Genomic DNA, 26,757 nt, shown 5'->3' with positions numbered 1-26,757 from the left:
AAAACCAACTCTGACTGTCACATTGGAAATTGTCACCCACTAGTTTCCCTCTGGAGGGTAGGAGAACAGCAATCTACATTTAACCGAGGCAGGAATAGACTATAATGGAGTATTAATGCACATGAATAGGCCTCCCCCTCAATAGCGAGTTTCTCTTCTGACCATTGAAACCTTAGGTGGAAAATCTGACATTTTTCTTGATATTGAGAATCCTGTTTTTCTGATCTCTCTATATTTTCCCGACCTACTTGCCATTCCCCACATTGTGTGGGAGAATTCAGTGCACAGTTTCTGGACTGGATTTTTAGATACATATTCTGTAATAAAGCTGTGAACAGAGTAAGAAAATCTTTTCCAACAACTTAAAATTAGAGTGTGTTTTAGAATTACAATTTTTCAATTCAAGAGAAGTCAATCCTATAATTACTCCTAGGGGACGTATTATGCAATTCATTCCCATATCAAGTCTCCAAATAATTTAAATGCATAGTGAACTTATGCCAACAGAAATATCCGTTGCTGCAATTGTGCCAGTATTTGTGAGGAGCTTTCAGAAAAGCTCCTTGTGGTGGATCTCATGAAATGAATGACAGCAACTATCTTTTTATTGGTTTGATTCCAGTTTATTGTCTTTTCTCTGCCATTTTCTGTTATAGTTATGGGATGAGTCCGTGTAAATAGTTGCCAAACAATTATAGCATCATAGCATGGTTAGCATGAGACCATTTGACTCATCCTGGTCGTGGAAGGTGAAATTGACTTCATGCCAATTCATTGCCTTTTCCCTACACCCCTGCAATTTTATCTTTTCAGATAATAACCCATTTTGTTTAATTGAAGCTTCATTAACCATTCCTGTAGCATGCTGTAGACAGAGTATTCCAGATTCAACCACCTGCAGTCCATAACGCAAATCATATTGTCATTAATTATTTTGCAAATTGCCTGAAATCTGTTCCCTTTGGATCCTTATACTTTCACCAATAGGAAAGGTTCTCTTTGCCTACGCTGGGCACATCCCTCATGGTTTTTTAGACTTTTATGAGTTCTCCTCTCCATCCTTTTTTCCCCAAGTAGAACAGTCAAACTCTCTCCATGACTTCTACACAACTGAGGTCCCTCCTCCCTGGATCAATTGTTAATCTTTTCCATACCCTTTCTAATGCCTCCCATCCTTCCTAAAGTGCAGTGTCCAGAATAAAATGCAATATGCCAGTTGAAGTGTGCATCACTCACTGGCCAGCATTTGTTACCCCTGCCTAGCTGCCCTTGAGAAGATGATGGCGAGCTGCCTTCTTGAACAGCTGCAGATCAATATGCTGTAGATTAATCCACATTACTCTGATGGAGGGGAATTCCAGGATTTTGACCCAGTGACAGTTAAGGAATGATAATATATTTCTAATCTGGGATGGTGAATATCTTGGAGGAGAACTTGCATGTGGTGGTTTCCTGATGTGTCTGCCACCCTTGTCTTTCTAGGTGGAAGTAGTCATGAGTTTGTAAGATGCTCTCTAAGGGTTTTTGGTGAATTTGTGCAGTGCATCTTGTCGATAGTATACAATCCTGCTACTGAGCATCAGTGGTGAAGGGAGTGGATGCTTATGTATGTGATGCCAAACAAGTGGACTTCTTTGTCCTTGTTGGTGTCAAGTTTCTTGCGTGTTGTTGGTGCTACACCATTCCAATTAAGTGGAGGGTATTCCATTAGACTCCTGACTTGTGCCTTGTAGATGCTGAATAGGCTCTGGGAAGTCAAGAGGCAAGTTACAAAACACAGTATATCTAGCCTCAGACCTGCTCTTGAGGCTATTGCATTTCTGATCACATTGATAGTGGGGGATTCAGTGATGTTAACAGAATTGAATGTCAATACCTTTGACAATTGTTAGATTGTCTCTTATTGGGAATGGTCATTTCCTGACATTTGCATGATGTAAATGTTACTAGCCACTTGTCAGCCAAAGCCTCGATATTGTGCAGATCTTGTGGAAGTTGGAAATGAACTGCTTCAGTATCTGAAGTGTTGTGAATGGTGCTGAACATTGTGCAATCATCAGCAAATATCCACACTTCTGATCTTATATTGGAGCAGCTGAAGTTGGTTGGGCCTGGGACACTATCCTAAGGAACTCCTGCAGCGATGTCCTGGAGCTGCGATGACCGACCGCAAACAAACACAGCCATTTTCCTATGTGCCAGGTATGACTCCAACCAGCAGAGAGTTTGCTTCTTGATGCCAACTGATACAAGTTTTGATTGGGATCCTTGTTGTCAAACCTGGAAGAATGTGGCCTTGATGTCAAGGGCTCTCATTCTCACCTCATTTCTAGAATTCAGCTCTTTTGTCCATATTTGAACCAAGGCTGTAGCAACGTCTGGAACTGAGTGGGTCTGGTAGAATCCAAACTAGGCATCACTGAACAGGTTATTGCTAAACAGGTGCTGTTTGATAGTACTGTTGACGACACCTTCCTTCACTTTACTAATAATTAATAATAGACTGATGGAGCAGTATTTGGCTAGGTTGGATTGGTCCTGCTTTTTATGTGCAGAACATACCCAGGCAATTCACCACATTGTTGGGTAGATGCCAGTGTTGTAACTGCATTGGAAAAGCTTGAATGTTCTGAATTATGATTTCTAAAAGTTTATGTTAAACTAACTGACTCACCTATAGTTGGTGTTCTACGTTTGCACCCTTTTGGAACATGCGTATAATATTTGCATTCTCCAATCTGTGAGTGCCAGCCGAAATCTGTGGAAATTTGGAAGTTTATTACTAGTGTCTCAATAATTTCCATCCTTGCATCCACTCTTTGGTTCCTTCCTATCCAGTCCTCGTGCTTTGTAAAGTTTAAGAATGGATAGCCTATCTAATAACTTGCCAAATCAGTTTGAAATCCATCAAGTATCCAAACTACCTCCTGTTTTACCATCACTTACACAGTATTGTCTTTATTTATAAAGTAAGAGATGAAGTATTAATTTGCTTCCTCAGCAATGCCCTACCTCCATACCTAAAAGGAACTGGAAAGGCTCTGCTACTCCTCTTAACACTATTTCACCATTCTAACTATTTTTGTGTCCATACAAGATTTTTGGGTATCCGTTTATATCATTTGCCAGTCTTGTCTCATGCTTTCTCTTACTTTGGATAGCTCCTTGTCTTTTTCCATATCAGACCTAAGTCTTCCCATAGAATGATCACTGTCCCTTAAATGTACCTTACCTTGATCCACATGGCTCCCCTCATTCCCACGAACACCACAATTCTGCCTTTCTTACTGGACTGAAAACATACTGTGTAGGAAAGTCACTTCAGAAACTGTTTCCCCTCTTAACCCATTACCCGATTCCTATCCTTTTTTTTTGTTATTAAAGCCACTGCTCTATAAGTCTTTCACTTCCCTGTAATTTGCTTCCATATTTGTTCCACTATATCTTTCCCACTAGCTCATGACTGCTAGTATACACTGAACAATTTAGCTCCTACTGTTTCTTCTCTGTATCCAAATGGATTCTATCCTTGACCCTTTTGGGATTCCTCTCTCTCTTACACTGAAATGTTCACCATTATCATAGCACAAACCCCTCTTGTTTTCCTTTCTTTCATATTTTCCTTGTATCTGGGACTAATTAATGTCCATTGATGTCCTTCTTTGAGCCATGTCTCTATTATCATCATGACATCATATTCACATCTGGTCATCTGCATCTGCAACCCAGCAATCTTTATTTTTTTATCTGACTGTAATTTCAATACTTTAACTATGTTGTATTTCTAACTTATTCCTTGAACAGTATAAAGTAATAAATTACATTTCTTTTTTATTCCTCTTTTGTATTTAAGACTTGTACATAGGTACTTTTACCTAAGATGGCGCTGTAAGAAGCAATATTGTAAAACTTTTCACTGTATTCCTACACTTCTGTACTTGAGTACATGTGACAATAAGGGATATTCTTTTTTTACTCACTTCATTCACATCTGTGCTTTTTAATCCTAATCTAGATTTTGTCACTTGCCTCATAACACTAACCTACTTAATTGTTGTTCTATTTATGCACTGGAATGCTTGTGATTTGACAACAGTGGGCCAAACACAAATCCTTTCATAATGATATGGTGTTAACTACACTGAAGTTAAGGAAACAGGCCATTCTAACCATCTCATCTGTGCCAGGGTTTGGGCTTCATACAAAAATCATATCAAGTGAATCTCCCTTAGGCATTCCCGATGATTTTGCCATATCATATCATAGGTGGTAACAATAGTGAGGATTTTACCCATTATGATATGCTGGCAGTCCAGGTACCCAACCTGAAGATATATATGTCCTTGTATTCCTTTCTCACACATGTTTTAATGTAACTTTATCTCAAGTATTGCATCGTTAGCTTATTTCATAATCTATAAGTAGCTTCTCCTGAATTAATTATTGAACTTATTATCCTATTAGTCCATCAATTACTCAAAGATTTGTGGTTCACTCGTGGGAGTGGAAACATCTTCTGTAGCTTTGGTAAACCTTTCATACTATCTTTCAGATCACTTCTCAATTTTCTGGAAGACTTTTTTTGGCACGACTTGAAAGAAGGTGTTTTAAGTTGACCATTAGCTAGAAAGGGACTTTTGCTCAAAATGTCGATTTTCCTGTTGCTCGGATGCTGCCTGACCTGCAGTGCTTTTCCAACACTACTCTAATCTTGACTGTAATCTCCAGCATCTGCAGTGCCCATTTTCGCCATTAGCTAGAAAAGCTTGCTATAACTAGTGAGATAGCCATCCTCGTAGGGATCTTCAAGCCAAAGAACATGCTTATATGTAATGAGAAGCTCAGGAAACAGACAAGGGAGCTATAAATAGAATAGTTTACTGTGTTAGATGTAGAAGCATGGGGTGAAACTGCAAGGAGCATATATGCCAGAATGGACATGTTGAGCCAACTGTCCTTTTACATGTTGTGTATTCAGTAGAATCTGTGCAATGTTAAGGTACCCACACTGGGCATCCACAGTGATAAATACAACAATTTTTTTTTCAATAATTTAACAGCTTTAATTTTGGCACATTTATGCAAGTGGTTACAAAAAAAGACAAGTATAACCGATGCAACTGTGATGGGTATTTTTGAGTGGCTCTCCCCATGGGGCCTTCTCATGTTCATACACCATCAAACCAATGCACTAAATCCCTACCAAAACAAGATATGTGCATTAGTGTTCAGTGATATGGGGTATAATGGCGCCAGTAGGTGCTGTAAAAGCTAAAACACTTCACTGGAGATTTTCCTTTTCTTCCTTCAGAACATTCACAAATACCAGGGTTTTGTTTGGGAATTCTAATGGTTAGATGAAATAAGCTGATAGAAAAACCAATTTGCAATTGAATGGTTGCAACAAAAGCCTATCAGTCTCTTGGTAGCAACACGGGGAAAAATGGTAAAGTGCATAAGAGGTTTTAAAGCCATTCATGAATGTAAGAATTTTGCACTAAAATTAACTTCTTTCTACAGCTGAATCCATTAGCAACCCTGGTGTGATGTGAAAGTGGTGCTCTATGTCGCCAGTATGTCATTTAAGTATTATTTCGAAGCACTCATCTGTTTAATGTGGGTGTTTGCTGTTCTTGCCCTAGACAAAGCAAATATGGACATTATGTAAATAGGATGTAAGTCAGTCATTATAGGCTTCCTCCCCCTTTTTAATGTATTCTTTGGCCTGGTGCCCTTTGGAACAAATCTGATTCCCAATACAATGACAAAAGGATGTTATCATTATATTCAGTGATATGTCGGCAACATAGGATGATATTCAATAGACATGATTCATTTTTACTGGAATAACATATTATTCAAGCATTCTAAAATGTTTTGCTGTATTGAAGCTGATGTAATGTACGTTGTTTCATCACTGTTGTTTCTCATTACATTTGTGATCTTAAAGGTGAAATGATGTTGTTTGTATGCTACTTCACAAAAAATGCCTCAATTTTTCTTGTTACTGATAGAAATCAACAGTAACAGGACTGCTTAACTGTTCATCTGTTGTACTCTCGAAAGTTATGCAATGGTGTCAGTATGTGCACACAACAGATCTCTATTACCAGAAAAAAACACATTTTTTGATTTTTTTTAACTTAAGATACATAACATAAATGAATCATATGGTAATGGTTCATACTATTTATTATAATGCCAAAGAGCCATTATAGTACTAGAGAGTATTAGATCAATCAAGTCCACACCAGCTCACTTTATCGTAATTCAGTTAGTTCCATTCATATTTTTGAAATCCTTGACCATGCCCACTTTCACCATCCAAATAGTTACCACTCCTTTCTTATACATCATTGCAACACCTTGAATCTGTGTCCCCTCACCATTGTAGATAATTTCTAATCAGCCCAGTCAGAGAGATTGTTGCATGTCTCTGAAGCAGGTGGGACTTGAACCTGGGTTTTCTGGCTCAGAGGTAAGAGCACTACTGTTAGGCCACAAAAGATGTAACCCTTAGTTAATTCGGAGAAACGTTTCTTCTTCTCTAAAATTGACATAATCTTGGACCCCTCAACTAGATCTCCTCTCAATCAAACAAAAACAGAAATTTCTCGAAAAGCTCAGCAGGTCTGGCAGCATCTGTAGAGAGAAATCAGAGTTAAAATTTTGAATCCAATAACCCTTCCTCAGACTCTTCCTCTCAATCTTCTTTGATCCAAAGAGAATATTCCCAGTTTCTGCAACTTGCAAATGAATTACTTTATTCCTAGCATCGTTCTTGCATGTCTCTGCATCCTATGAACGAGCTTCCCATCCTTTCTGAAGCACCGTAGCGGTCCCTTGGCTCAGCATGGCCTCAGCATGGACTTCTGGTCTGGAGGTGATGCCAGGCATCATGAACCTTGAGGTGAAACACAGCGCAATCTAGAGTCAAGGCCCAGTGAGGACAGGAGACGAGGTGTCAGCATGGACTGGGTTGGAAGATTGTTGTACTGAACATTTGTTTCTCCTTTATATAATTCATTCCTAAAATCTGCAATGCTGGACTTTTTATTTCTCTATGTTTCGAAAAGCTGTAATTGAAGAAGCTGTACATAGAGACTCTGTACCTGAAATAGCGCCATAAGGGGCGACGTATACAATTCTCAGTGTACTCATTTGAGTATGTAACAAAAAAGCTAATTCTAATTCTAATTCTGGCTTTTGTAATCTCAACGAGAATTGTCTCTTCTGTCAGAAATGGACCTAGAATATCTATGGCTATATCTTCCCATGGCCTATCTGGTAGCAATAAAGGAAACATAAAATGGGAAACTAAAGATCTGTTAGCCTGACATCAAAAGTAGATAAGATACTGGAATTTATTATAAAGGATGTGATAAAAGCTATTTAGAAGTAAATTATTATCAAATTAAGCAGAGCAAATATGGATTATGAAGGAGAAGTCATGTAGGATAAATATAGCAGAGCTTTTTGAGGATTCTATGGGCAGAATCAATAAGGAAAGATCAGTGGCTTTGGTGTATTGGATTTTCAGAAGGCCTTTGATGAAGTAACATACAGAAAGTTAGAAAGAAAAGGTGGATTGAATTGAGGGTAATGATTGAGGATTAGTTCACAAGCAGAAAGAAAAAAAATCAGAATGAATGGGTCATTCTCAGGTTGGCAGGCTGTGGCCAGTGGGTACCACAAGGGTCCATGTGTAGGCTCCAGTTTTTCACAATGTATGTATCAATTATTTGGATGTGAGGACCAATTGCAATATTTTCAGGCTTGCAGATGGTGTGAAACTTGGTGGAAAATATGAGCCATGAGGAAGATGTAAAGAGACTTCAGGGACAGTTTAGCAAATTGAGTGTGTGGGCAAGAGCTTGGCAGATGAAATTACCCACTTTGATAGGAGGAACATTTCTTAAATGGAGCGGCATGGTGGCGTAGTGGTTACCACTGCTACCTCACAGCGCCAGGGACCCAGGTTCAATTCCTGCCTCGGGAATTGTCTGTGTGGAGTTTACACATTCTCCCTGTGTCTGCATGGGTTTCCTCCCGGTGCTCTGGTTTTCTCCCACAGTCCAAAGATGTGCAGGTTAGGTGAATTGGCCATGCTAAATTGCCCCTAGTGTTAGGTGAAGGGGTAAATGTAGGGGAATGGGTTTGGGTGGGTTGCTCTTCGGAGGGTCGGTGTGGACTTGTTGGGCCAAAGGGCCTGTTTCCACACTGTAAGTAATCTAATCTAAATGGCCTGGGATTGGACAATTGATTTTGAAACAGAATAAAAACAAATGTAGAATGAATGTTGGAAATCTAAATTGCAAACAAAAAACCACTGAAGAAACACAGCAGCGAATGTACCACTACACATGTTGGTCAGCTTACTTCTCTTGCATCACCCTCTCATCTGGTCCAACCTCCACAGACTTGATAGTGAAATCATGTTTGATTTTCTACCAATGTGAACAACCCTTTTTTATATTACTGAAGTCTAAGTACCCACTTCTCAGTCCGAGCACATGATTTTGACTTTGGAAGTATGTCACGTTCAACTGTGTTAGGCTTGTCAGGAATACAAATTCAGTGCCACACATGTGCATTAGCACCTTGACATACTTTGAAAAGCACCTGTCTTTTTAAGTTTATCTCATTCTCTTCTCTCTCTAACCTCCTCTTCAGGCCAACAGAAAGGGGGCTCAGGCAGGATGGCTATTCACTGCTGCTCAATTGTCCAGCAGGTGTTGTGTGCTAACTTAGCCACTTCAATATTTTTAAAAAATTATGTCTCTATAACCTCATGATCATTTTTGTTTGTGTTTTGAAAATTCTGAACATGTCTTCATGTTGAGATGCCATTTTGATCTTAAAAAAATGTCCTTAGTAGCACCCATCTCTCCTCATACAGTTACTCAGACTCCAAAGCTGCTCTGATTGGCCTGCCATCCTCAGGAGCCTTCCTGCTCCCCTTGTTTCAACAGGAAGCCCAGGTGTAACTAATTACGAGACAGCCTCTGGTATAATTGCTGAGCCAGTCCCACTGCTGGCAACTGCCAGGCAGCTGGATTTGATTCCCACCTCAGGCGACTGTGTGTAGTTTGCACATTCTTCCAGTGTCTGTGTGAGTTTGCTCCAGTTTCCTCCCACAATCCAAAGCTATGCAGATCAGGTGAATTGGCCATGCTAAATTGCCCATAGCGTTAGGTGCATTGGTCAGGGATACATATAGGGTAGGGAATGGGTCTGGGTGGGTCACTCTTCAGAGGGTTGGCGTGGACTTGTTAGGCCGAAGAGCCTGTTTCCATACTGTAGACAATCTAATCTATTTTTTTTGTAAGTTGACGGATGGGCATTGATCACTTTTAAGTGGCTGCATTACATTTAATCAGATGAATAGTTTTATTCAATAAGAGTACTCCCAATACATTTTGTGTATAATTTTATATATGCATAACAAAACATGTGATGTTGTTCTAACCACTTTGTTTCATTTTTCATGTCTTTCAGGAAGAGAAGAATATGTTGCAACATTTAAAGGATCAGAATATTTCTGCTATGACTTGTCACAGAACCCAATCCAGAGTAGCAGCGATGAAATAACATTATCATTCAGAACTCTTCAAAGGAATGGTCTCATGCTTCATACAGGGAAATCTGCAGATTATGTAAATCTGGCTTTGAAAGATGGTGCTGTCTCACTGGTCATTAATTTGGGGTCAGGAGCCTTTGAAGCTTTGGTGGAACCTGTGAATGGAAAATTTAATGACAATGCCTGGCATGATGTGAAAGTAACCCGGAACCTCCGTCAGGTAACAGTACAAAGGATGATGTAGAAAATGTGGAACCTATTCTTAATCATGTATGGAAAAAGAAAATAATTTTACTGCACACATTTACAAATTCCAAGCTAAATATAACTGAGTGATTTCCTTTTGAATTGAAAATAAATTGACTATGACAAATTATTTATTAAATTTGACTCAAAGAAATTTTCAGATAACTATTTTACTTCATAATACCTGAGCAAATGCAGATCTAGAGATATACTTAAATGTTGGAGCATCATTGCATTTTGTCAAAATAATTTGCATCATAGCAAGGTGACCAGTAAAGGAATCTATTAAATTTGCAAATATCAATGATTAAAGATTTTGGATGTCTGCCTGTAAAGCAGAGGAAAATACATAAAATGTCTTAACATTTACCAATATTACCAAATGCCTGTCTTTCCATCAGTGATATTCAACTAATAGACGGAGGCTTTATTATCTAGCTTATGAACATTGATAAAGTTGTCCTGTAGCAGATTTCAATGAACATGTTGTGAAATTTGAGCAAATTATCAGTTTTGTGTTGTAGCAAACACAGAGGAGTGATTGAACAAAGAGAGTAAGCAAAACATTTCATAACTTACTTAGCCACTGTGGAGCCATGGGATGTTTACCATTCTAAATTTTAAGCCACTCAATTGTGTAGGATACAAGGACATGAGCTCTAAGTTGACAAGATCCTTCTACATGTTATCATGCTGAGAACTAATGACATAATCAAAACTACTGGCTTCACTAAATGGCTCACCAGCTGAAGGCAACTTTAAGAGGTTCCAGAGCCTAAAGCGATCCAATTGGGTAAGTTTTGATCTGTGCATGGGAGACTAGTAAAGGTTGTAGTCCTCTTCACTTCTCAGTACAAGAGATTTGCACTCCACTGAATATAATTTTTGTGAAATCGTTCTCACCAAATCTTTCTCTTGCGCAAATTAATTGTCATAGAGTCATAGAGACATAGAGCACAGAAACAGACCTTCGGTCCAACCCGTCCATGCCGACTAGTTATCCCAACCCAATGTAGTCTCACCTGCCAGCACCCAGTCCGTATCCCTCAAAACCTTTCCTATTCATATACCTATTCAGATCCTTTTAAATGTTGCAATCATACTAGCCTCCACGATTTCCTCTGGCAGCTCTTTCCATTAACGTACCATCCTCTGCGTGAAAAGGTTGCCCCTCAGGTCTCTTTTATAACTTTCCCCTCTCATTCTTAGCCTATGCGCTCTAGTTCTGGACTCCTCCTCCCCAGCGAAGAGACCATGCCCCTCATGATTTTATAGACCTCTATAAGGTGACTCCTCCGCCTCAAACGTTCCAGGGAAAACAGCCCCAGCCTGTTCAACCTCTCCCTAAAGCTCAAATCCTCCAACTCTAGCAATATCCTTGTAAATCTTTTCTGAACCCTTTCAAGTTTCACAATATCCTTCTGATAGGAAGAAGTCTAGAATTGCACACAATATTCCAAAAGTGGCCTAACCAATGTCCTGTACAGCCACAACATAACCTCCCAACTCCTGTACTCAGTACACTGACCAATAAAGGAAAGCATACCAAACGCCGCCTTCACTATCCTATCTACCTGCAGCATATGCTTTACATCATTGCCATGACAGGCCAGCTGACCTTTTTCTGCCTTTCAACTTGCAATGTTATATGGGCACTCACAATATATGCAATTAAATTTGAAAGAAAGGCATTGGATATTTGATTTTGGTTCAACCTCTCAGTCCGTTGAACTTGTGATTTGGTCTCTGTTAGATAGTTTTTGAAAGTCTATCAATATAGATCCAGGAAGATCTTGTTGCCTATGTTGCAGCTGCAATCACACTGGGGAGAAAAAAATGATGTTTTCTATGAATAGACTCTGGTCCGGATATGACTAAGACAAGCAAGGAGGAGAAAGTTGGGACTGCAGATGCTGGAGATCAGAGTTGAGAGTGCGATGCTGGAAAAGCAACAGATCAGGCAGCATCCGAGGAGTGGGAGAATCGACATTTTGGGCATCGATGATGAAGCCCTTGTGGTCATATTTGAGTGAATGAAGGGTCAAATAATTTTTACCAAAATATTTGCCTTCCTTGTCTTGGTCGAAAGTGTGGTGCTGGAAAAGCACAGCAGGTCAAGCAGCATCCAAGGAGCAGGCGAATCGATAAAGTCAATTTAGGGTATCTGAAAACTCAAATATATTAGGGAGGTGCAGGATGAGGGAAAGGGGGTTGAAGAGGAAAGGCACATTTCTTTAGTTAAATAGCCTTCACTGTCATTTTTGCAGCAACTTTTAAGTTGAAGATAAAGAGTGAAAAATTAGGTCAATAAAGCTAAAATTGTCCATATTTCTCCATGGCTTTGGCAGTCCAAGGTGCTGTTGGAACTGTCTCAGTGGTGTTGATGACTCCTTGGATAGCTTCTTGTGAAAACTGAGAGGATTCAGGTATCCTAGTCCTCTACCAGTTCTCTCTTGTGGATCTCTTCTACTGCAGAAATGAAAGCAGATTGCTGTGATGTGTGTTCCTATATTGGACTAATATGCCTACTATCACTGAATGCCGATAGATTTGCAGATATTGTGGTGAGCTGTATGCCAGTAATGACCAAGATTAGAAGGTGTGACTGAGTTGTTGTCATGTATGGACATTAGGAGTAAGTCCTGAGTATCAAGGTGTGCTGTTGATTACCTAACAAGGATGCTGGTACACTGAGCATTTTGACCAATGTTGCGTGTGATTGGTCTGAAATGGGACGTGTGGATTCATTCACAAGCCTTGACTACTCAAGTGAACTCACATTTCTGCCATGCTGCCTATTCTGAGGAGAGCATGTCAGGTATTAACCACCTTTACCATTTGCAGCAAGACGCTTCTGAGGATATGCCTTCAAGAAATTTTGCTCACCCCCTCTAGTGGACAGGTGTTACAACTCTCATGCTTCAAATAGTTCACCAGTGCCTCAAATAGAAGACCTTGTGCTGTTTTACTGTGACATCTTCATTGACCCGGCATTCTCCAACCAGGTGATCCTGCACCATGCAGTGTAAAAGTGCAGTTAATAAAGATTGTGCAAATAAAAAGGGAAACCTGTTTGGAACAAATTGCTCACATTGCAACTCGTTTCCCCTGCAATGTGCAGAGGTGATCAACAGCATCACTGAGGAAAGTACAGCAAGGAATCTGATGAGGCCATAATATAATGATGAAAATGAAAAGGGTGCATAGATTTTACATGTTGCTTACCTTATCTGAAAGTCACACAGGCAGATTGTGCATCATGACCTCCAAGTCCAAAACCTAGGCACAGCAGCTTCAAATCTCAGATGTGTTTAGCATCGGCATCAGTATTTTAACAGCTTTTCTTGAAGATGTTTATAATTGCTAACATTTTTATCCTTATCAGAATAAGTCCTGAAGACTCTAAACAGAAGTTACTATCAGTTACCAGGGATTGGGTAATAAATCATAGCTGCATGAAAGTTTAAAATCCATTTCTTAAATGCATGCATGATAATATATTTTTTATTTATTAATTCAATGAACGTTATAATTACACGCTCTGGATCTGCCTTTTCTCGGGTAATAGGAATTGAATTAATCATTCAAATTTCTTAATTTATAGAAAACCTAGTTATATGCATAATAGCGCAGATTAAAACAAAATAATTCTGTTCATTGCTTAGGCAGGACTGACTTTGTTGCACTAAAATGATCTTTAACCTTTATTGGTATGTTCAAAGCAAGTTGGGGAATTGGAAAGAAATATCAAAGGGTTCTGTGTGCAATTGTTAACAAGATTACTTAAATTTCTTCTAAAATGGGTTGATTATAAAAAGCAAAAATTGCTTTGAAAATTTATCAATTGCCACTTAAATTTTTCTTCTAAAAAAAACAATGAAGGTGATATTTAAACTGTCATGGGTTCAAAGTAAGTATAGAGTCCCTGTTCATGACTAAGGTTTAGCAATATTAACATTTTAATACTGCTATTAATATTATTGATGGCATACTTGTTAGTCTGCTTTTTTCTTGTAAAATTATTTTGCCTTTCTTATATGTTACTAACATGCTTAATAACTAACATGTCATTCATGGAATGTGTCATTCTACTAACCGTTACCTTGATCAAATAATGTACTAACATGGTAGTGACCATCATATTTTTGAGTAACAATCGTTATTCTGTTCACAGTTTTAATTTCCTTTCTCCCCCCCTTCTCCGCAAAGCACTCAGGCATCGGACACGCTATGGTAAACAAACTACATTGTTCGGTAGATATCATTCTAATTGTTTCTTAGTTTGGGTTTGCCGTGTGTTTTCTTTCTTTACTGTAGACATCATTAACAAAAGAGGAACTGGGGTTGGTACTCTTCTGCTTACTTTGAAATCCTTCTTTCATCTGTTGTTCACCTTCTTTATCTGTTTCTATCAAATTCTATTTAAACTACTTCAGGGGCATCATAAAAGTTACAAGCGGTTGCATCAAGCTGTGGTTTTCGGGGGATCAAGCTAAATGGTGGCTGGCCCTGGGTTCACTGGCTCAGCCAGTTCCTGACCATACACAATGCATGGCATGAAGACGTGGATTGGGAATGTCTGAAATGCTACATCCATTCATCTGTTCTTCGTTGCAAGCAATTTTGGTGTCTTTCCTTTTCAGTTTGCTCTTGCATGCGCACATCAGTTTGTAAGACCTGAGTGTGCTTCTTACTTCAATTATTTTCCAGCAGTTTTTGTTTTATGCACGCTTCTGTTCTTAACAAAACAAACAGGAAATCTTTTTTAAAAAGCAGTTGCACGATTCAATAAAGCTAGAGCTCTGTTGGTAGTGCTTACAGTGATGGTAATACACTAGTTATTCCTATTAGCTTGTGCTTTGTCTGATGGGATTTATATTTCGATCAGCTGCACGTTTTAATCGTTAAATGCATATATTGGATAATCTTACTAATATTTACTTTAACTCAACTAACATACAAAACATTCTACTAACACCGTTTTTGTGTCTGCTAAAAAAATTTTGTTGCATTAGGGAAAATATTAGCATCAATTTTCTATTTGGCTAACATTTTTCCAAAGTAGTCTAGATTTTTGGGGGGTGGGGTTATTGGACCAACAGCTGAGAGCACTTGAGACTAAACAGACATGAAAATGGGTTGCTGTCTGCAGATCTTACACAAGAACCTGGACGAGAGACCGTTGTCATCATATGAATATTGCATATTTTCCTTGTGTTTCGTTATATAGGTAACAATCTCAGTAGATGGAATACTGACAACAACGGGCTACACACAGGAGGATTACACCATGCTAGGCTCTGATGACTTTTTCTATGTCGGGGGCAGTCCTAGCACTGCTGACCTTCCAGGTTCACCAGTCAGCAATAATTTTATGGGTTGCCTAAAGGAGGTAGGTTCACTTTTGAATAGCATAATGTAGGTATGAAGACAATATACCTTTAACTCATTGTTTTAAAAGGTTTGTATTCTCCCCCCACACATGGGTTAGTCATCAGCGTGCATTTTCCTCCAGTTGGGAGGGAGAGATGGGGGAAAGAAAAACCACGGAATACTTGAGATTCTGAAACATCATCACTGACAAGGAGCACATTTCAAATACGCTGACTTGAATAATATAAATTTTCCCCCACCTTTCTCCACATAGCAGTCTGACAGAGAACAAACGCAACTCAAATAAGGTAGGCAGACTGAAGCGATGGGCAACTTCTGGATTTTAATTCATGGCATCTAGTTTGAAGGCAAGTTTTCTACTAATTGTGTTCCGAATTGTTTCTTGATTTTTCCTTAATTATGTTTTTATTACTATTCATTTAAAAAAGACAAGATGAACCCTTTGGTAAAGGTATGAAAAGGTAACGTCAAGGTTTAAGATTTAAAGTCAATTGCAATTAAATTGGAGTCATTGGCTATTGATACAACATGCCTAGATTCCTGGTCTGTTCCGTAACAGAGATTCCTTGAAAATGGTTGAGTAATTCTTGGTAATTCCAATGTGTTAATCACCAATCTGATAGAAATTTAAACTGAGTTTCAATTAACTGAAATGCAACTTTACTCCACTAATTTTTGTGTTTAAAATATTGCAACATTGAGAAATGTATCTTTGTCTGAAGAAGAATTGCTGCAATTAAATGTTGTAATTATATTGTGAAATCTAGAAATGGTTCAGGGTGGTCCAGCAAAACAAGAAGACTGTTAAAATTATCAATTGTTGCCCCAGCAACATTGATGTATGAACAGTATTCTGCATTTAGAAACTAAAGTTGGATTGTCTGCATAACAGTGCAAGTCACCATCTTTTTATTCCTTTGTATAAGTCATTGAAATTACTCAACATGTAGCCTATTAATATAATATTTATGCAAATACATTAACTAGCAAAAACAATCATTTGAGTTATTACACTTTTGGCTATATCTCTGCATCAATAATTGATTGTGGAAAATGTGGTCCAGATTTTGCAGTCAGTGGTGAAAAGATTGTGCTCACTGCTGTTCTCAATAAATGTTTTCCATAAAGATCTCAGTTTCTGTGGTGAGGTTTTTCCCTTTCCTGATGGCAGCTAAACCCTGATGTTAAATTCAGGGGATTTACTAGACTTCACAGCAATGATGGTCGCAAGTAGATAAGTAGCGTTCAGATTCTGATTCAGCAGACAAGAAGTTCAGGCACTTGATACTTTTCAATTTGAGTTTACATTTTCAAATAGTGAAATAACTTATTATGACTGAATTAGCATGGAACTGAAAATCCAAATAACAATTTTAAAAAGTATATGTTATAGTTAAAACTATATGGACTTTTTCTATGTTAAATGGATAAATGTGAAAGGGCACAAATGTAAAATTAGCTTCTAAGGTCTGTGGGGTGTTAAATATTGAAGTAATGTAGAGCACTATTAAAATTGAGTAACACCTTAGCCAACCAGTGCACTGCCTTTGAAGGCTTGTACAATGTACCTAATAGGATGAGAGTTGAAAATCTCCAAAATACAGTTCATTTAACATTGATTTAAGTGTTTGTCATTGATTTAAGGTGACAACAGGAGAACCTCTGGAGAAGCATAGAAATACAAAATTCACCTTCTGCATTTCCATGTTATTTTGCCTGTTTCAGGACTCCAGAAGTTGCTGTACTGACTCTCGTGCTTTCTTTAACACTGGAAGGTGCAGGCCTGGAATCTTCCAAATCAAATATGATTGGAGAATTTCAGGAAGCTGGTTATGTCCTGACAATTTTCAGCCTTGCCATCTTGTTGATTTGTAACAAAAGTTTAGGAAACTTGGTTGGCGTAGATGAGTTCGACAGAAGGGTCTGTATTATGCTGTATGACTGTAACTCTGTACTTTTTTCCACTACTGAGAACTGAGTATTAGTCAGAATAGAATTAGAAATGTAAGTGCTGGACAGGCCGAATAGCATCTGCAGATAAAGATATAAAACTTTATCACTTCAATTATCTTCAGAACCTAAATAAGTTAACGTTAAATATTCTATAATCAAATGCAGTGCCACAGAAAATATATGGCAGTAGAATAATTCGTAAGTAGATAGGTGCCGTGGAGGACGGAACAAAAGCAAAGACTTGCGGTAGGGTGGAAGGCATAATGGTGGAATTTTACTAAATGAAGATACATTAAAGGAACAACAGATGTAAGAAGAGGAAGTGCAGCAATAAGCACCTGGGGAGCATGTTTAGATGGCTAGGCAGGGGAAAACAATGAGGTGAGATCATAAGTATGACACCTGGTGCAATTGAATGAAAAGATGCCAAGGAACTTGCTGCAGAAAAAAAATTCTCTTGTTTCTCCATTGGTTCTTTTCCTGAAACTGTGATCTCTGGCTTTTGATCCTCCTCATTATAACTCAGTAAGGTTTCTTTAAAACACTTCAAACCTCCACCTCTATCTCCAGAATGTCGAGAATACCTCTGCCCACAAGTTACTCTTGAAGTCACACACCATCTTGATTTGGAAGATTTTGGTGTTCCTTCATCATGTCTATGTCAAAACCCTGCACCACCTTAAATAACAACGCTGTAAGAGTATCTTCAGTATGAGGGTGGTATTGGTTTGTTAATGCCACTCACTCAGCACTGACCCAAGTGCACTAGGAATGGTAAACAAATGCTGATCTTGCCAGTAGCAATCAAATCCTGTTAAAAAAGTAAGGAAATTAAAATAATTAATAACAGCAAAGGAAATGTATTGGAGAAACTTAGAGTACTAAAATCTGAAAAGTCCGCAGACCGTAATAGCCTGTACCCTAGATTTCTAAAAGAAATAGCTGCAGATATAGTGGATGTACTGGCTATAATTTTCCAAAATGTAGTACTGGTGCAAGATGGGCTGGAGTTGCATGTTGGAATTGTGCAGAATTCCTCATGCTGCTGATTCTGTGGGAATTGCCATTGAAATTGAATGTTCTAATAAACAATTCCCGTCTGTACAGAACCCTCTGAAAATGTCCATTAAAATTGGACAGTTTGGAGGGTTGTGAATCTCTTAAGCTGAGAGAAAAGTTCGAGGACTAAAAATCTATCCTAACTGCTGGGTTACTATTAAACTGAATGCAGTGCAGTGTACTTTTCTTGTAGTTAAATCTGATAAATGGATATTGCTAAAACAAAATATGTGGAGCTTCCTAAATCTGTATAAAAACCTAAACAGAAAATTTAAAAAAAACTGTTGAATTTGTCTCTGAAATAGAGAAGTATTCGGAAGTGTACTTTGCAATATTGAGAACACTGCTCCTCAAATTAGCACTGGTGCTCACAGTGCCAGGGACCCAGGTTCAATTGACCATCTGGAGTTTGCACATTGGGTTCCCTCTGGGTGTTTTGGTTTCCTCCCACAGTCCAAAGATGTGCAAGTTAGGTGGGTTTAACCATGCTAAATTGCCCATTGTGTCCAGGGATGTGTAGACTAGGTGGATTAGCCATGGGAATATGGTAGGGAGTAGGTCTGGGTCCTTCTGAGGGTCAGTGCAGACTCAGTGGGCCTAATGGTCTGCTTCCACACTGTAAAGCTATATAATTCCATGGAATTCATTGTGATTCCAGTTTGAATGTAGCCTTCCTGGTGCCAAAATCAAGGATTTCAAAGAGTGGTTGCAGGACATGCTTCTGGGGGGCTAGGGAATTACCCAGATGTTGTGTTCCATATTGGCAACAATAGATAGGAAGGGGAATGTGTTCCTGCAGTCAAAACTGAGAGAGTTTGGTTAAATGTTAGCAAGCAGGACCTCAGATGTGATAATCTCTGAATTACTCCTCGTGACACTTGCAGCTGAGTACAGATATCAGATGATGAAGCAGATGAATGCATGGCTGGAACAATGATGCAAGAGAGTGGGCTTTAAGTTCCAGAGAAGAAAGTGAGGACTGCAGATACTGGTGATCAGAGCCAAGAGTGTGGTGCCGGAAAAGCACAGTAGGTCAGGCAGTATCCGAGGTGCAGGAGAATCGATGTTACGGGCAAAAGCCCTTAATCAGGAATGAGGCTTGTGAGCCAAGCGGGTGGAGAGATAAATGGGAGGGGTGTGGGGCTGGGGAAAAGGTAGCTGAGAGTGCAATAGGTAGATAGAAGTGGAGGTAATGGTGATAATTCAGAGAGGAGGGTGGACCAGATAGGTGAGAAGGAAGATGGACAGGTAGGACAGGTCATGAGGGCAGCCACGTTGGGAGGTTGGATCTGGTATAAAGTGGGGGAGGGGGTGGTGGGGAAGGGAAATGAGAAAACTGATGAATTCTACATTGATGCTGTGTGGTTGAAGGGTCCCAAGGTGTTCTTCCTTCAAGCATCGAGTGGATGGGATGTGGCAATGGAGGAGGCCCAGGACCTACACGTCCTTGGTGGAGTGGGAGGGGGAGTTGAAGTGTTCAGCCACGGGGCAGTGGGGCTGGTTGGTGCAGGTGTCCCGGAGATGTTCTCTGAAGCACTCTGCAAGTAGGCATTCTGTCTCCCCAGTGTAGTGGAGACCGCATTGGGGGCAACAGATATAGTAAATGACATTTATGGAAGTGCAGGCAAATCTCTGATGGATGTGGAAGGTTTCTTTCGGGCCATGGACGGAGCTGAGGGGGGAGGTATGGGAGCAGGTTTTGCAATTCCTGTGGTAGCAGGGGAAGATGCTGGGAGGGGAGGGTGGGTTGGTGGGGTGCGTGGATCTGACAGTAGAGTTGTGGAGGGAGTGGTATTTATGGAAAGCGGATACAGGGGAGAGGGAAATATATCTCTGGTGGTCGGGTCTGTTTGTAAGTGGCGGAAATGTTGGCAGATGATGTGGTTTATGTGGAGGTTGGTGGGGTGGAAGGTGAGGACTAGGGGGTGGGGGTCCGGTCCTTGTTGTGGTTGGAGGAGTGGGGTTTGAGGGTGGAGGTGCGGGATGTAGATGAGATGCACTGGAAGGCATCATTGACCATGTGGGAGGGGAAATTGTGGTCTTTAAAGAAGGAGTCCATTTGGTGTGTTCTCTGGTGGAACTGGTCCTCCTGGGAGCAGATGTGATGGAGGCAGAGGAATTGGGAATAAGAGATAGCATTTTTACAGGAGGCAGGGTGGGAGGAGGTGTAGTCAAAGTAGCTGTGGGAGTCAGTGGGTTTGTAAAAGATATATGTTTAGGTTTGTTACTGTTGATGGAGACAGAGAGGTCCAGGAAGGGGAGGGAGGTGTCTGAGATGGTTCAGGTGAACTTAAGATCGAGGTGGAATGTGTTGGTGAAGTTGATGAACTGTTCAATATCCTCATGGGAGTACAAGGTGGCACCAATGCAGTCATTGATGTTGCGGAGGAAAAGGTGGGGCACAGTGCCGGTATAACTACGGAAGATGGACTGTTCCATGTAATTGACAAAGAGACAGGCATAGCTGGGGCTCATGCAGATGCCCATGGCTACTCCTTTCATCTGGATGAAATGGGAGGATTCAAAGGAGAAATTATTGAGGGTGAGGACCAGTTCAGCCAAATGAATAAGAGTGTCAGTGGAGGGGTACTGGTGGGGACACTGGGAGAGGAAGGAACAGAGGACTAGGATGCTCTCATCACGGCAGATAGAGGTGGTAGATGAGGAATTGGGGGCCAGGGAAATGAAAGTCTTGCAGGAGGTGGAGGGCATGGGTGGTGTCCCGAACGTATGTGGGGAGTTCCTGGACAATGGGGATAGGGCAGTGTCAAGGTATGTGGAGATGAGTTTGGTAAGGCAGGAGCAGACTGAGGTGATGGGTCAGCTGGGGTAGTCAGTCTTGTAGATCTTGGGTAGGAGGTAGAACCGGGTGGTGCGGGGTTTGTTAACTACAAGGTCGCAAGCTGTTGGTGGGCGATTCTCTGAGGTGATGAGGTTGTGTATGGTCTGGGAGATGATGGTTTGGTGATGGGAGGTGAAGGCATGTTCAAGAGGGCAGTAGAAGGAGGTGTCTTCTAGATAGTGTCTGGCTTCAGTGGTGTAGAGGTCAGTGTGCTGAATAACCACTGCACAACCCCCTCCCTTTTGTCTGCTGGTTTGATGGTAAGGTTGGGGTTGAAGCAGAGAGAGTGGAGGCTGCACGTTGCGAGGGTGAGAGGTTGGAGTGGGTGAAGGGTGTGAACAGGTTGAGACAGTCAATGTCCAGAACTTGGGACAGGCTCACACTGCATTTGTTTTACACACTATCATCCTGACAGACAATTCAATTAGATTTCCAATTTCCTGCCAATGGGTGAGCAATTTTCTTGGATGGACTTTTTTTTCACGTGAGCACATTGGAGAGAGTACAGATTGGTGGGCTACAGGAATCGTGCCAAGGATGAGAAATTTTAGTTATGAGGATAGATTGAAAAAGTTGGGACTGTTCTCCTTGGAGAAAAGAAGGCTAAGAGGAGATTTGGTAGAGATGTTCAAAGTCATAAGGGGACTGGATAGCTTAGATATGAAAAACAACTGTTGACACTGGTAAATGAGTCAAGAATCAATGGACACAGATTTTAAAATGATTTGCAGAAAAAAGAAGTGTGAGCTGAGAGAAGGTTTTTCTCACAATTTGTACAGAGGATGTGGAATGCAGGGCTTTGAAGTGTGGTGGAGGCAGGTTCGATTGAAGCATTAATGAAGACATTGGATGATTATTTTGAATAGAAATAATGTGCAAGCATGTGGAGAAAAAGCAGGAAATTGTGGTCAGTAATATTGTCCATTTGAAGAGCCATGCATGCGCAATGGGCTGAATGGCCTCCTCAGCTCTATGACATGTCTGTGATTCTGGGAAGAAATTTCAGATGGGAAACACACTGCTGAAGGTGTTCCCTGAGTGGGAAGGAACACCCCTGTCTGGTGATTGTTGCGCGCTATCCATTCATCCATTGTTGTAGGGAACACTTCAGCAGTCAGGGACATTCAGTCTTGGATCTTCAGGGGACCATCCTCCAAGGTGGACTTCGGGATATGCAACAACGCAGACTGGCCAAGCAGAGGCTGATAGCTAAGTTTGGTACCCGGATGGCCTCAACCAGGATCTTGGGTTCACGTCACACTGCAAGTGACCCCACTACACTATACATTTTCACATATACACAGACTCGTGCAGACCCTCTCTCATACGCATGCTTTTTTTTAGATTAGATTACTTACAGTGTGGAAACAGGCCCTTCGGCCCAACAAGTCCACACCGACCCGCCGAAGCGCAACCCACCCATACCCCTACATTTACCCCTTACCTAACACTATGGGCAATTTAGCATGGCCAATTCACCTTAACTGCACATCTTTGGACTGTGGGAGGAAACCGGAGCACCCGGAGGAAACCCACGCAGACACGGGGAGAATGTGCAACCTCCACACAGTCAGTCGCCTGAGGTGGGAATTGAACCCGGGTCTCAGGCGCTGTGAGGCAGCAGTGCTAACCACTGTGCCACCGTGCCACCCAAATGCTGCACTAACAGTTATGCTGTCTCTCATACATGCATACATTTGGTCCCCACACTCAAACCCACGCAGGCACCCTCTCGTAGACTTATACTCCATCACAGTTACACACACACTTTACCAAGCTTGCACACACACAAATACACACTCTCTCATGTGCAAGCACACTCATATGCATACAGTCACATGCACACACACTCACTCTCTTTCTCTTTCTCTATCTCTCATGCAAAAGTCTAAGTCTATGGGGTGAATTTGCATTTTCAGAGTTATATTTGCAGATGCATTCTATTTTGCTGAAAAAAATGCACAAACAATAGGCAGTCAATGCAGGCAGTCAATTCATGTAATACTTTGTAAATTTCGCTTTGAAAATGGAACCAGTCTGACTCAAGATTAGGATACAGACAGACCCTAACCTCATATCTTTAATGCATTGTCTGAGCTGAGATGTCACCTTATTTTATAAGTTATCTGGAGAATGTGGCTTAAAAAAAGTCCTGGGATTTACATATTAATGGACTGTTACCTGCAACCCATTCTAGTAGGTTTGTTCAATATATCATTTCTGTTGCATGACACTGTAATCTTTTACTATAAATTCTGTGCCTTATGGTCCTGCTCCACAACCACCTGATGAAGGAGTAGCACTCTGAAAGCTAGTGCTTCCAAATAAACCTGTTGGACTATAACCTGGTGTTGTGACATTGTCCACCCCAGTCCAACACCGGCTCCTCCAGACCATTGAGGTGTGGAAATTGCTGAGTGGCTATTTTTAGGGACAGTCATGTTTCTATTTTAGAATGTTTTTTGCTGTTTAAAAGTTAGTGCACAAAACATCTATGTTGTTTGGCTAAAGTACAGTTATAGCAATGTATAATCATACAAACATTCTCGTTGAGATACCTGAATGGATTGTCTATGTGAATTTGGTGGTGAAGGTTTCAGTATCGAGCTGGATGAAGAAGCAGTGAGCATTGGTCCAAGAGACATCCGTACATGAATAACTATATCTGTAATCTAAAGGGATAAAATTCAATTTAGTTTATTAGAGGATACTAACATAGAAAGTAATTTGGTTACATTAAATCAAAATCTAGTATGTGTACAACTGGTTGAACAACAAAGTAAATGGATGCTAACAAAAATGGAGAGCGATTTCTAACAGGGATGATACAAGTGAGACACATTGGCTGCAACTTACGTGCCATGTAAAAATTTCCACATGCTTCATGTGTTGTGGATAACTATAAGGGAATTAAGTGGCTCCAGTTGCCGAGACTCAAGCTTAGGTGTTTTGCCAGTAAGGAGTGGCAGGAATTATAAACGTAATTATGGGAAGAAGCAAAAATGCTAGGTGCATATTGCTCGAGATAATTATCTTTCAGTCACAATGAGGCAGGCCTTCTCGGTATCTGAATGGACATGACAAGATTTGTGACAGATCAGTGTGAGAAGTTCCATGTGGCCTGTCTTGATGTTGAAAGCAATTCTTACTATCTGTTATGCATTGAACAATTGGCATAGTGAATTTCTTGAGAGATAGTGGCAAGTTGCCTAGTAAAGGGAATTATTGCTTGTTAAACATGTTGATAGTCCAACTTGACTGAAATGTATCAAATGTGTCAAGCTAGATGTTGAAATTCTCCCCTTGGAAACCAGGGAAGGTACCTGTTGATTTCAATTTGCTGCTTGCTCCAGAGCACCTCCATACTGGACATTGGTACCAACATCTCAGGGTACACTTTATGGGCATCAACCAAACTCATCCCACATCCACAGACATTGGCATCTGATATGTCCCAGCTTCTAAGAAATTTCCCGATCCACTTACAGTGCGCTTCTGTACTTTGATGCTGCATCAGCAACTATCATTCCAATGCTGCTGAAATGGCACCATGCTCTCAGGGACATCCACACAGCTCATGGACTGGACCAGGCTGGATCTCTGGGCTCTTTTCCATAATGCTCACTCACTCTGATGCTACCTGGATGCACCCTTGCCAGAATGCACTTTGTCCCCTGTGCCAGCCATACCAGGCTCACTGTACTTCTGTTTGCCTTGTCGTTAACACAGACACAAAAAAGAGCAAGCTTTAGCTCATGGTTGTCAACAATCCTCAGTCAAGCAAAGTGGAATAGCTTTAACCTAGTAATTCAAGAGGAGCCTCTGAATCCAGTCCAGGGATTTAGGTATGGTCAGTAATCACTCATGGCAGTCAAAGACAGGATCCTCTCCTCATGAAGGGTGAGGAGCCAAATCTTGGGCAGCCAGCCACTGCCTTGATTCTTTCTGCCCTGTTGTGGGTTGCTTTCCTCCTCGAATGAGGGAGCAGCAGGTATTAAGGGTGATGATAGCAGCTGGCACAGCTGCTGCTTTGGTGACGGTGGGTGGAGAGTGAGTGAGTAAGTAGGCAGTGCAAAGGATGTGGGGGGCTGGGGTGGGTGACACCTCATGATGGAACACTTTGCAGTGAGAGTGAAGGAGCACAGAATGTGGGCACAGTAGCAGACATAGAGTGAGTGTGAGGTGTCTGAGAGAAGTTGTGGCACTTTCACTGGTGGAATTGTAAATGTAATTTAACTTCTTCCCACAACCCTGGGCATTCCTCCACTCAGGTGATGGGGACTACTTTAACCTGGTTGGCAAACCTGGAGCAGGCAGACTGGCATGGTCTGGTGTTGTGGCCTCTACTGCTGGGAGTAAAGCCCCTGCACCATCCAATCCAGTACCCTTTCATATTCTGACTGGCAAAATGGTTGGCATGGAGCTTATGAAGGGCCAGGTGATTGCAGCAGCATAGCTCAGTGTTGGGTCATGGGTGAGACCTTTTGACCTTACCTTGCAAAGCGTTCCCTCATCAAAACTGTAGTTCATGGCACATCTGAGATACCATGAACCGTTATGGATCCATTAATAGTTGACATGACTCCATGAGAATTGCAAATTACCCATCTCCAGTAACAGACCTGGAAAGATCAGAGTTGCAGAATGCAAAGTCACAATCTGAACAAGCCTGAATCATGAAATGCAACTACTAAAAATCAGAACCCTGGCAATGTTATTGGGTTAAAAATTGCACAACACTAGGTTACAGTCCAACAGATTTAATTGAAAGCACTAGTTTTCAGTGTGCTGCTCCTTCATCAGGTGGTTGTGGGCACGTCAGCCATTGAAGCATCTTCTTCTCACAGCAGCAGTCTCAGCAATGACCTGCAGCCTCAGCACAAGGTGACTGGCATGGCAGCTCTCAAAGGCAGCCTTCAGCAGGTACCATATTAGATGGAAGAAATTGTTGCAAGACAGATTCAAGAAGAATGGGAGAAATTGTATCATCCGTGAGGGAGTAGATCTGGATACAAGTGGGGTTGAAGTGGACAAGAAAAGGAAGTTGAGGAATGTAAGACAACTGGCTGCCTTTGAGAGCTGCCATGCCAGTCACCTTGTGCTGAGGCTGTGGGTCATTGCTGAGACTGCAGCTGTGAGAAGAAGATGCTTCAATGGCTGACGTGCCCACAACCACCTGATGAAGGAGCAGCGCTCTGAAAGCTAGTGCTTTCAATTAAACTTGTTAGACTGTAACCTAGTGTTGTCTGATTTTAAACTTTGTAAACCCCAGTCCACATCTCCAAATAATGTTATTGGGAATATCAATATATGGTCCTAGCTGCGGTTTTCACTCCTCCATGAAGCTCCCTGCCTCTGTAAAATACAACTGATAATGTGCAGTCTGGGCAACACATTTATTTTAGAAGGGGTGTCATGGCCTGAGAGTAGATGCAGGAAGGTTTCCTAACAATTAAATGAACAATACTAACATCAGGAACTTCTGTTACAGTGAGAACCTTATATTATATTCTCCTTCTCAGAGCGAAGAAGGTTAAAAGGAAATTTGATCTTTCAATTGTGTGTTTCAAACAAATTGCTTCTTACTGTTGTAAACTCCAGCAGATTCAAGTGTAGCCTGTCCAACGTTTCCTCAAAAGTTAATTATAGAGGTAATTAATTCATTAAAGGAGACAGGATTAAA

General features: G+C 40.8%; 1 protein-coding gene across 30 annotated transcripts in view; it reads left to right on the top strand.

Moving 5' to 3' along the window:
- The window catches only part of nrxn1a (neurexin 1a), a 1,866,202-nt gene that overhangs the window by 710,902 nt on the left and 1,128,543 nt on the right, over window positions 1-26,757 (top strand). For 22 of the 30 annotated variants that reach the window (XM_072580867.1, XM_072580862.1, XM_072580863.1 and 19 more), the window contains 3 exons: window positions 9,499-9,800; window positions 14,036-14,059; window positions 15,057-15,218. In XM_072580867.1, the coding sequence (XP_072436968.1) occupies window positions 9,499-9,800; window positions 14,036-14,059; window positions 15,057-15,218 (488 nt within the window). The remainder of the gene's footprint in view (window positions 1-9,498; window positions 9,801-14,035; window positions 14,060-15,056; window positions 15,219-26,757) is intronic. The other 8 variants (XM_072580889.1, XM_072580883.1, XM_072580888.1 and 5 more) reach the window with 1 other exon arrangement.

This window comes from Chiloscyllium punctatum, chromosome 11 (genome assembly GCF_047496795.1).
Source record: "Chiloscyllium punctatum isolate Juve2018m chromosome 11, sChiPun1.3, whole genome shotgun sequence".
In the NCBI taxonomy this organism is placed as follows: domain Eukaryota; kingdom Metazoa; phylum Chordata; class Chondrichthyes; order Orectolobiformes; family Hemiscylliidae; genus Chiloscyllium; species Chiloscyllium punctatum.
Note: the sequence above shows the minus strand (reverse complement) of the source record. Positions and strands in the feature narration are given on the sequence as shown.